Consider the following 12,637-nt stretch of genomic DNA (forward strand, 5'->3'; position numbering starts at 1 on the left):
CTAAAAAAGCATAATCTTTAATATAATAAAATAGGAAAGGATTCTCAAAAAATTTCTCTTAGAATAATTTAACTTTTCATACTACTTTGTCTTTTAATGGAAATAATTATTAAAATATTTAAAGCACTTTTTCTATCATTGGAATTACCTTTTTTAAAGCATTTTTCAAAATATAGACCGTCTAGTTGATTTTTTGTTTGTCCGTTGTGTTTTATACATAAATAACAGTTACTATGTAATAAAAGGTTGATTTTTGGACATTCTTTTTTCAATTTATGTTAAATTGTATAAAAAAGTAGTATTTAAAACTTGACTCTAAACACTGTGAGCAATATGCCTATTAAATATAGAAATAAAAATATTAATACCATTATATGAATGTAATTTTTTAGGTATTGTTACAGTTTTGTGTCTGGTTAAAATTGTCAAAAACAGGCCAAACCTAGTAGTAGCTGAAATAAAATTGTGTAAATTAGGTTAAAACCCTTTCAATTTCACTCTGTTTTAAGGAAAATTTAATTTGTATTTTTTTCTGCAGTTATTGGTAAACCCACTACTACTGTGAGTGACAAAGTTAAAACAAGATTGGAGCAACTTGATGATTTTGAAGAGGTACTGTGTCATTAAATTTGAGAATTTAACAATTAGCTTCATGCACAAATATCTTAGCATATTTGTATTTTGTAAATTGTATTTTTGGTGTGAACTCACCAAACCTATTTTAACACTACGCTTTTAATTTTGAATGTTATTTTGAAAAATGATTTCTAATCAAAATTATTTTTGTTCATTCATAGAATCAGAAAGGAAATGTTTAGATGTGAAAAGCAGAGGTGAATGCATAAGCAAATAGAATTATGTTTAGTACAAATATGTTTTATGTAAAGGAAAAACTGTTTTATGTAAAGGAAATACAATTATTTCAAAACATACATTGTATTTAATGAGGAGTTTGAAATAATAGGCTTAGCCCCCTATTTTAATATAAAAGTGTGATTTTAATCAATGAGGCATAATATAATGGGAAGGGGGGAAAGTTTCCAATTCAAAAAATTTTCAGTCTTGATAATATTTTCAATGCACCCATTTCTCTTTTATTACAATATGATTAAAAATTCTGGGATAATAAATATCCACTTTGTGATCGATAGACATTTTATATGCCGCTTACAATTTGTGTTTCATTATTTAAGCATTTACACATAATTTGATATTTAGTTATTCAAGGTTCATTGTTTGGGCAATTTTAGTGAGTCGAATAAAATTATTCATTATAAATAATTAAACTTGTTGGCTAAATGAAATGAATAGTAGTTTAATATATATTAATCATTATTCAGTTTCTCGTCAGTGTCATCTGTTTGATAGTATACTAAATTATAGGTTTCTTTGTATCTTTTGTTCATTATTAGTTTTAAATTTGATTGGTTTGTTAGCAAATAAAAATTTCTAATTTTAATGATGAAGGAATGTTGCATTAATCTTTTCAGGTGCTTAATTTTTTTTTTTTTTTTTGCATGTTGCAGGGCTCTGTTAAAGAAATGATGAACTTGAGTCAACAGGAATATGTGAATCGCATTGAAGAATTGAATCAGGCTTTAAGAGAATCATGGGAACAAGATCAGAGAGTAAAAGCTCTTAAAATTGGAATACAGGTAATGAATAACTAGAAAGCAGGTTAAAAATTAAGTGCAAACTTGACTTTCAAATAATTTCTTTATTGCAGTTTCAATTTCTGATTTCTTCTGATTTTTAGTTCAGCAGATCATAAATGTCATTAAGATGATTATATATCTATTGGCAAGCAGAAAAATAATGTAGTAGCTACAAAATTTAAAACTACTTTACATTATTTACTACTACTTACTACTTTTTTGAACTACTTCCAATTACCTTCCAAAAGAATCATGTAATGAAATCGGCTGGTATATGACGTGTTAGCAGCTCCTTCTTGCTACACTGCTGCTTTTAAATTAATTAAAATTAGCTAAGTGCTATAGAAAAAAGCTAAGAAAAAAAGTTTGGACATTTTGAAAAACTTAAAAAAATAATGATAATTATAAATATCATGAGCAGAAAATATTTTAGTTCATTATATGTAGAAAATGTACAACTTTGTTTTTTTATTAAGTTTTAGTTTAGGGGTGCCCATCCTGCAGCCCGCCGACTGTTGACGTGCGGCCTGCAGAAGCTTCGTAACACAATGAAAAAATTAATTTTTAAAAAAAAATATGAAAATTTTTAATTGCACTTTTCGATATGCTCAATTCGCACACATTCTATTGTAAATCTATATTTCTCGATCGCTTTTTCCTTAGTAATTGCTTTGGAATTTTGCATGGTTTTCAAGGAAATCCAATATTTTTAATATGATATTACGATATGTGAAATTTGTAATCACTTTTTTGTCACAACTTTTTTGAGTAATCACTTTTTGATTCGTCTTATTTTTGCCGCTTTTTCGTAAATCCAATTATTTATTTATTTATTTATTTTATTTATTTATTTATTTTTTTTGCAGTTACTAATTTGCAACTAATTTCCATGTGGTTTTTGAAATCCCAATACATTTAATATGATATTATGACTCGTGTGTTATAAATCGCGCATCTGATTGATCTGTTTTTGACGTGATTTATCTGGGCTGATTTCATCGTAAATTTAATTAATATTTCTTTTTTTAAAGGCACATGTTAGTACGACGTTATTTTGAAAATTCTATATTTTTGCTGAGAGATTATTCTGGAAAAGAAACTAATAGGTTAAATTCGTTTTTTAAATTTACCCGTTTTACAATGTAGCTACATTCACCTATAATTGGCTCAACATTATTACTGTAATCGAAAACTTATTAATTTTTCTAACAATCGTTTTGTTTTCCATCTTAAGTGGCTCCTTTTAAAAAAAATAAAAAATAACCTTACACTGAGATTCTATATCTAATTTCAACACAACTTTATAATTATTCGCAAGCGCTTTCTGCGGCCACATAGAAGCCTGAAGAGGATTTTAGAGTACCGTATGAACAATTTAAAAGTCCTTATTTTCATCTATTGGGCTCACACTTTTAGAATTATTATAATCCCATTCGCAAGATTTTGGTTTCAGTTTACAAACGACAGCCCAGTGGTTTTTCCCATCGCATAATTTACATATTTCTCAGTATGCAGAGCAATTTCTATGACTTTGATTCCTTTTTTGCTTCTTTCATAAATAAAATAATTTCTTCTTATGAGAGTTCGAATATATCAGATTCACTTTTTCAACAAAAGCTTTTCTTTTCATCTTATAAATCTTTGATTTATCTTTAGAAGAATGATTCATTTTATGACACAGTTCTTTTTCTGAGTTTGGCGATTTTGCATTCACTAATTATTTCTTGTAAATAATTCTATTTCTTCTTTCTCAGTTATTCTTCTTGTAAGGATTTATTGTTGATTCCTTGTATGATTTTGGCTCATAACATTATTTGTGGTTTTTCATAATTGCAATCTTCTTCCCTGATTTCAGGCAAGTAAAAAATTCTCTTCATCTTTCTCCAGATTTCTCTTTTATTCACAGAAAAATAAGTGACACATGTATTTCAATTTCATAGTCACCGAAAAATTTGCAGAATTCATCAATTGTTTAATGCAACTTAGCATTTATTGTTTCTCTTTATTTTGGTTTTATCTCGAGAGAACAATATTGTAATTTCAGTTAACCTTCACAGACATGGCAAAACTTGTTTTCTCGAACTGACTTGCATATCCTGCAGCTTCTAAAATTCAGCTTACTAAAATTTCTCTGATTCAGCAGAGTTTCTGCCAGATTCAAACCATTTAATAATATCATTTCCTTGACACATCTTCAGACATTTCCAGTAGCATACAGGAAAGGAGTTTTAGTTTCACTTTACTTCGAAATATTCATTTATTTTCACTTTAGGTTTGGAATATTCGTTTCTAGAAATAAAGTTTCTTTTATTCCATTTTTAAACTTCTTCCTCCAGTAACTTCTGAAGCTATTTGATGCCCTTTATTTGTGGGGTTGTGTTAAAAAGAAATCACATGATTAGACGATCACACATTTATTCGACAAATTCTAAGCATTACGGGACAAAACCGAACAGATAGAATCATCTTACCTATTCTGACGTCGTAATCAGCAGTGTAGGCTTACAGCTTTATATTAATATCTGACAAATATATTTTCTATGTTTATCGTAAGATATGTTATAAATACTCGTCAAAGGGAGGGAAATTTTATTTGAATATTTATAGAATTATATGAAAATTCTTGAGTATGCAAAGTTTTAAATTTGTATTTAAAGGATTTTAATGAAGATAAAATTTGTTTTGAAACTTAATTGAAATATTTTGTTTGGTTCTCAAATAAATATCCTATCCACACTCTGTCTGTATTTATTATTTAAAAAAATATAGTGAAAGTTATGATGGGAAATAATATCAAAAAAATTGAACACAAAAAATATTTGCTTTGTTTGGGGAGAGTTAAGCTTGTAACATTATAAAACTGATTGTTGATAAGCAGGAGAAACTGTCTTTGCTGTTTGCTAACCTCGGACAAATCTTGACTATCACTAATCAGCCACAATGAATTTATATTAATAAAGAGAGGCTAGTAGTGTGACTCCTTAATAACTTCAAAACCATTTGTGTTGGGATACTGAAATTGTGCCCTGCCGTGCAATTGAAAAAAGTATGAAGTGCTTCATGATAAATTTCCGGAAAAGTGGTTTAATCACTTCCCTGATTATCCCGAGTTAATTCGGGTATGCATATAGTGCAAGTATTTATCATCCCGATTAAACTCGGGCATAGCAGAATTCGTCAATACGCTTTGTTTTATCACATTTTTATTCAGCTGGAAGCAAAACAAGAAATAATAATAACCTGCTGTCATTGGAAGTTTGCCAATTTTTGTTTGGGAGTTTTGATGTTTGCGGGACTGCAGACATGTTTTGTACAATTGTTTATACGATGGTTGATGAATTTATGTAGAACAAAGAATTAAAAAATGGCGTTCGCGAGCAAAAGTTAAAGTAATGGGGATAGTAAACTTATGGTAAAAAAAAACATTTTTTACTCATAAAAAATTAAAATTTCAACTTAGAACATGTGTATTATGTTTTGTTTTAGTTCCTTGTATTTATTAATGAAATAAAAAAATATATGTTGATTTGTTGCTTTTTTTTCCTTCAAAAGAAATTGGTAAGAGAAGCGGTTAAGAACTATTCTTCTTTTTTTTGCATCACTAATACTATCAATTCTAAAATTACATTTTTGAGAACTGATAAAATAAACTTTATTTTTGAAGGAAAAAAAATGCAATAAATAGCTTATCATGCAGATGTATAAAAACCTCAATTTTAAATATTTTTTCACAGTTATTTTTCTCTTGCACAGCCGTGTAAAGGACAGTCATAGTCCACAGATCTTAAAATCTTTCATAAATTTAAATTATAAAATATCAAAATTTATTTTTTGGGGATTTTTGCTAGTTTTCAGTACATTGAATCTCTCAGCAAATTGGGTTCAAATAAAACACCTCCGATATTTGCACCCTTTTTTAAATTTCATGCAATTTTCTTTAAAGGAAAGTCTCTCTTCTTTTCTTTGAATGATTATTTTTCGATTTTAGTTTAAGTAATTTCTTACACCTAAATTCTGTGACTTCCCTACCCCTATATATTTTTAAATTACATTGTCCAAGAATCTATTATAACTAATGACGAAAAGGATTTAGTACTTTTTAAAAAATGTAATTAAGAAGTAAGTTTCCTTTTATTCTGAAAGAAGCCTTAGTTTCATACCTTTTCCTGATGCATAGCAATATCACAATTTCCCCCTATTTCCATGAAATTTATTTATGTGTCCAAAAGTTATCTTTGTGTATTTTTAAGTATTTCTCAAAAAATATTTAACTTTTTTTTCATTTCAGAGTGCAAAGCTACTTGTAGATACAGCTGTTATTCAATTCTACCCAAGCAAATTTGTTTTAATTACAGACATTCTTGATAACTTTGGTAAGAAATTCCTTCTCTTTTTAAAAAAATTAAATTAATTAATATTTTGATTGTTTTTGCATGCTTTTGTTTACTATGATTTTTTTAATGTTTTATATCAGCTAACACTGCGATGTTTTTCTTCAAAATGTAACTTTATTTTAATAGAATTGCAGTGGTGACCTTTATATGAAATTTGTCACAGAGAAGTTTGGTATTTTTCACAAAGAAAATTTTGTTATACGAAGTTTTAGAGATTCTTGCAATTATTTAAGCAAATGTTTCAAAGTTTTTAGTTAATGGGATAAGTTCAACATATATAATTCTTACTTTTGACTTAAAATAAATTTGATACATATTTAAAATTTATTAGAATAATTTTTTTTGTATCAATAAAATGTTTAAGACAATCCATTAATTTAGATAATAATGTATGCACATTACTTATGATATACATACAATATTGTTAGACAATGATACATATAGATATTTTACTAATACCTATGTATGTATAATTGTCTTAAGAGATTACATAATTTTACAATGCTTTTCATTTTGATGTAAAATTTTTATAATTTTTTATATATATATTTTGGAGTGAGTTAAAACAGTATGGCCCAATAACTGGGAATTTTATCAATCTGGAGAAATCAGGGAAATGCCAGAGTATTTAACTAAGATGCCCTGAAAGTCAAAGAAAATTAGGTTTGATAAACCTAAAAGTCAATCATTTTTTTCAAAAATTATAATAGTAATGCACTTGCAATAATTAAAAAAAAAAATTTTCTTCTCAATTCCAATGGCAAGTATAAATGTTAATTATAATGTCTAATTACTTATATTGTATATTATCACTTGCACTTTATTAAGTACAGCGTAATTTATATTTAAGAATAAGGATATATTAATAATAAAATTTATGCTATCAGTTACAAAAGTCAGGGAAATTCAATAAAATCAGGAAATTTTTATTCTGAATGTGTTTGATGTAAAAATATATATTTGTATGCCAACATATATGTGCATTAATGATAGTTTCACTTTTTTTAGAACATGATGGAATTTTTTAAAAGTGATAAATTGTTTTTGTTATGTTATAGGAAATCTTGTATACCAGAGAATTCATTCTAAAGCAGAGCATCAAAAGCCTGGAAGCAAGCATTCTGTTCCTCTACCAGGTAAAAGATACGTATTTCAAATGATAACCTTGAATGCCAAATTTATAAAAGATGTTATATGTTTCTGCAAAACATTCTAGAGCAATTCACTCCTGATCAGGTGCCTGAATCAGCCAAAGAAACATGCAGAAATTGGTTCTTTAAAATTGCTTCCATACGTGAACTGATTCCACGTTTCTACATGGAAACTGCCATCCTAAAGTCATACAGTTTTCTCACTCAAGGGTAAATAATTTAACTTATTTTCTCTCCTTCTCACAAGTAGAATACTGTTTACTGTGTGAACAAGGCTTTTTAAAATAGGTTGGAATGACTTGAATATTGGATGAGATTCGAGGCTAAAGGCCTGGTTTCTTAGAACAGGACGCCGTCAGCTGGAAATCAGCGCTAACCTCTGATTGGTCCATTTGTGAGTTTAATAGTATACGTAATCGAACGCTCATCTTGAACTACAATTACCGTACAACTCAACTGCAGTTGGATTACAACGTGACGTTAACCACAGAAGCAATGGCGGACAACATCCTGTTGCACATTGAAATCAGCCAAGATTTTGATTTTGACATTAAACATAGTTTCTTCATTAAACATAGCACTCTTCATTTAGCTCAGCTATAATGTGTTTTTTCTTGGACAAAGTCATTATTTGTTCCCTAAAACACTGGTCGACAATAACAAAATCAATACAAATTCAAAATAAATATTTGTTTACGTTATTAACGCATGCGCAATAAGAGATAATGTCTGCGTTGGACCGACTGCTCACGCTGAGCTAACAAAAAAGTATTTTTTTGGCGTCAGATCTGCGTCAACTTTCCGCTGACGCCCAGATAAGGCGCTAGTTCTAAGAAACCAGGCCTTGAGCTAACAAACCAGTATTTTGTTGGCGTCAGCGTGACGTTGACGTCCCGCTGACGCCCAGATAAGGCGCTTGTCCTAAGAAACCAGACCTTAAAACTGTTCCAGTATTGATTCACTCTCTCGTGGAGGATAAACAGTTTCAAAATTTCCCATTAAGGTTTTTTTTAAGACTTTGATCACTTATTTCAGGGTTATTGGTTTGTTTAGGTTGTATTCGAATTGTTTTAAAATCGAAGTCAAAGTAATAATAGAAACTACCAGCAAATTATTTATCTCTCATATAATGGTATTTTTTTTTTATTCTGTTTCAGCTCCATAAAGCTGCTAAATTACCTCCTATGTCCAGTTAAATTACCTTTTTATGGTTTCTTAACCATACCAGTTGTAAACAGCTTCAAAACCGTAAATGAAAAAATTTACTTTGCCATAATTTTTACGGTTAATTAGATAACAGACTGCAGTTGATTACTTTAGAATAGTTTTCACTCTCTCCTGGAGTTAGCAGTTTCAAAATTGCCCATTAAGGCCCATTTTTAAAAAACTTGGATCACTTATTTCAGTGTTGTTATGCTACCTGTAAAGTCAGAAAAGTCTGGGAATTTAACATCTTTGAGTCAAAATCTGGGAAAGTTTGGGACTTTTATTTGGTGAGTGGCAAGCATGTGTCACTTTACTTACTCTAATACATCAAGGTTTTGTTGACAGGTTTCCGGGTAATTTTAAATAAAATGTATCAAATCACTTATATTGATAGCGTGGGCAAATATCAAATTTAATACAGTTGCAGTTTGTAAACAGCAATGGTCACTCTTGAAAGTATTTGATGAGCTATGTGATTTTCACTGAGGTTCGTACATGGCAAAAAATAAACAGGCCTGGAGCATTTTGTCACTGAAAATATTATTGACAGCCGTATTAGTCCATTTATTTGTGCTCTGTTGGATGCCATATATATCTGGAAACCCAGTAGGGGACAAGAAGTTTAAGTAGAAAAGGCCTCCCACGTACATAAGCATTCTACACCTGCCTTTAGTTAGTCAACTCTCAGCCAAATCACATGCATTTACCAGGAAGTATTTTATATTTAAGTATTACATATTTACAAAATATTATATATTTCCATTTAATTACTTTTCTTCTGACACTGAGAAAGTTAGAGAATAAAAATATTTTTTTAACATATTTCTGGAAACAAATTTTTTTTTTTAAATTTGAGAGTCCTTCTTAACTGTTTAAACGGGTCAGACATGTGAATGTAATTTGTTGAAACCATTGTGATTCTATTTTAATTTACATAATTAATTTTAAGAAAAATTAGTCTCAAAAAAACTGCTGAAAGGATTTTCAAGTGGGTTGTCAAACTTAAGTAAGACAAGTTGCTTAAAAGTACACATGTTACATCTATGAAACAAATTCGCTAGAAAGTAAACATGAGAACAGAATGAGACAGGTTGCAAAAAAAAAAAACCCTTTGGCTTAAAAAAAAAGTTTGATATGGTTTTCATGAGAATTTTAAGAGATCAAAGTGGTAACAAAGTTTCTCATTGACTTTAGTCCCAGTAAAGTATAGTTGTGACTACCAACTGATCAAAGTCATATTATGACCTCTTCGGGGCAATTTGAAACAGTAACTCTTGTAATTGTATCTGCTGCGACCGCTTTTGGCTTTAATATGATGCCATTGTGAAAATCTGTGCTATCTGGGATGAATATCAATAGTATCATCAAAATGCATTAGTTTTAATATAAAATTACTTTCTTAAAATTGAAAATACGTTCTATCTCCATATATTGTTTGGTTTTATTCTTATTTCCTGGGGATTATGAAAATAAATAGATATTAATTTACAAAATAAAAGTATATTAATTTTTTGTTTATATCGACTAGTGTTTTTAGATTTAAAAACAGTTTAGTATTGTTAAAAGTATTTTAAAAGTGAAACTTCTATTTAACGATTATCAGTTATTATCTTATTTATTTATTTATTGTGATTTAGTGACTTTATTAAACAGAGGTCTGACTGTATGTTATTTTTATTTTGAAAATTATTGAATACAAATTATTGAAAATTCATTATTTGAGACTTTTTATTACCTTATCTTATACTATATAACAAACTTCTTTGTCTGCAGTTTTTTAGTATAAACTTGTTTAATTGCAGGGAATATTCCAAAGCATTGATGCGCTTAACAAAGATGATAAGAGGAATTGGAGACCCATTAGCTGCTGCTTATGCTCGATGTTATCTATGTCGGGTATTTCTATATATCATGTCTTATAGAAACATACTTTTTTCTTAAATATAGTGTTCAAAATGTTGTCGAATTTTATTCTGATCTGAGTAATATTTCTGCATACACAACATGTAAAATCATAATCTATGATCTAGCAGGTTTTGTATAGCTTCATTTATAACAATGTATTTTAAAATTTGAATGAAGTGATATCCTCAATAATCGACACAAAGAATTAGAAGAGGAAAATCTTAATGAGGTAAAAAAGCAAAACTAATTAAACTCATTTAACATTAACTTCTAAACACTTCAAATAATAAAGTTTAATAGAAATTTAATGTTATGAAAATTTTTAAAACATTTTTAATGTCAAATGAATAAATAATTTAGTTTACGTAAAACCTATGTAACTTTTTAACTAAAGAACCAATTTATTTGATTTTGATCTCACGTGAGTCAGCCTAAAAAGTTATATTGGGAACAATACCTCAATTGTGTATGTTAGATGACATAAAAATTTCCCTTTTCTTCCTGTAAACCCCCAAGCATTCAAAGGGAAAGTAAGGAATCACTTCTCAAATGACAGGAAAACGCTTTCTTTTGTGTGAAAAAAGCCTGACATGTAAATGTTTTGATAGAAACGCTTTTTTGTTGTTGCTATAATTAATGATCTGTTAAACTTACAAAATATAGTAGATATTTATAATGCAAGACTTGATATGTGAGGCTTCACGTTGTGCTATACTAATCATTTCACATGTCAAACTTATCTGTTTAACATCACAATATGTGTATGTGTGCATATACAGGGGGTGGACAAAATAATGGAAAAACTTCTATACTGTCACATTTTTTTTTTTATATTTCTCAAGAAATGCTTACAGAATTATTTTATAAAATTAGAAGTGTTTAGATCATGTGATTTTTCATACTTATCCATGAAGTTTAAAGCTTTTAGTGCCTTGAGGGACCGACAAAAAGAAATTGCAAACGAAAAATAATGTTTTTGAACACCCTATGCCCAAAACATTTTTTTTTAAATGTGTTATTTGTAACAATTATTTTGGTTATTATATACAATAATTGCACAAAATTTTGTAAGCCTAGATTAAATATTTATGGATATGTCGACATTTAAAAAAAAAAGAAAATATTTTTTTGTCTTGCATTTTTTTTTCTCCTATAGCTTTAAAAACATTCAATAAAATTGAGCAAACTTTTTAGAGCAATTTAAAATTAATTAAAAAATTTTTATTCTAAATTTGAAAAAATGTGATTGAAAATTGTACAATATATAAGTAATTAAAGTAGTTCTTTTATGTTATGCATGCTCGGAAAAAATCAAAAGAAAATTTTTTTTGTGAATCCTATTTAGCCACTAAGTAAAAAGTCCAATTTGAATATCCTAAAACTTTAAGAAGTTTTCAGCAATTTACTAAGTTGTTTTTATACTTTTTAAAAGAAGCTAAAAATGATAAGGGATTTTCTGTAAATATTATTTTGTATCATAGAACCAAATTGAATAACAAATGATAATACCTGACAATAAACGTTCATACACCGAAATGTGGTTGTATAAGAAAAGAAAACTTGAGAAAGAAAAGATACTTTTTATTTTTTATAATCCCCGACAATGCCGGTGTCATTTGTAATTAATCTTGTTTATTAGAACAAAATGAAATTTGTGGAAAACCCCATATCATTTTGAAAAGTATGAAAACTAAAATTTCTTGAAACTTTTTAAATTTTAAAGATATTCAAATTGATTTTCTCTTATTAATTGCCAAATACGATTCACTACAAAAAAAAGGGAGAAATTTTTTTTAAAATTTTCCGGTGCATGCGCGGTTTAAAGAAATTTCTCTCAAATTTTACCGCAATAAATTTGTAATTAATTTTAAATTGCTCCAAAAGTTTTCTTTTATTTTTGAATATTTTTAAAGTTAAAGCAAAAAAATTAGTTTTTCCATAAAAATATCCATATCTTCTTCATAAATATTTAACCTAGATTTTCGAAATTTTGTGCAATTATTGCATGTAATATCTGAAATAATTATTATAAATTTATTGCTGCATTTTTTGTCATAGGGTGATTAAAATTATTTTTTTTCAGTTTGTAATTATCGGTCCCTCAAACCTCTAAAAGCTTTCTGCCTCATTGAAAAGTATGAGAATTTAGCACAACTCCTTCTTGGTGTTGGGATTTTTTTTTCTGTCAGTGTACATGAAAAGCATGCATGAAAATCATCATTATTAATGTTTTAAAATAATTTTAAATACAAATACTTTAAATGCACTGAATTATACATTTGAATATTTGTTATTTAAAGAAAGAAAAAAACTTTCCAGAGCATTG

The 12,637-nt window shown here is 28.2% G+C and overlaps 1 protein-coding gene across 3 annotated transcripts in view; it reads left to right on the plus strand.

The window, feature by feature from the left end:
- LOC107439581 (VPS35 endosomal protein-sorting factor-like) overlaps positions 1 to 12,637 on the plus strand; it is a 53,890-nt gene that overhangs the window by 6,165 nt on the left and 35,088 nt on the right. For all 3 annotated transcript variants that reach the window (XM_071180441.1, XM_043052609.2, XM_043052611.2), the window contains exons 5-10: positions 539 to 612; positions 1,527 to 1,655; positions 5,944 to 6,028; positions 7,108 to 7,185; positions 7,266 to 7,410; positions 10,209 to 10,302. In XM_071180441.1, the coding sequence (XP_071036542.1) occupies positions 539 to 612; positions 1,527 to 1,655; positions 5,944 to 6,028; positions 7,108 to 7,185; positions 7,266 to 7,410; positions 10,209 to 10,302 (605 nt within the window). The remainder of the gene's footprint in view (positions 1 to 538; positions 613 to 1,526; positions 1,656 to 5,943; positions 6,029 to 7,107; positions 7,186 to 7,265; positions 7,411 to 10,208; positions 10,303 to 12,637) is intronic.

The sequence above is a fragment of the Parasteatoda tepidariorum genome, chromosome 4 (assembly GCF_043381705.1).
Source record: "Parasteatoda tepidariorum isolate YZ-2023 chromosome 4, CAS_Ptep_4.0, whole genome shotgun sequence".
NCBI lineage: Eukaryota > Metazoa > Arthropoda > Arachnida > Araneae > Theridiidae > Parasteatoda > Parasteatoda tepidariorum.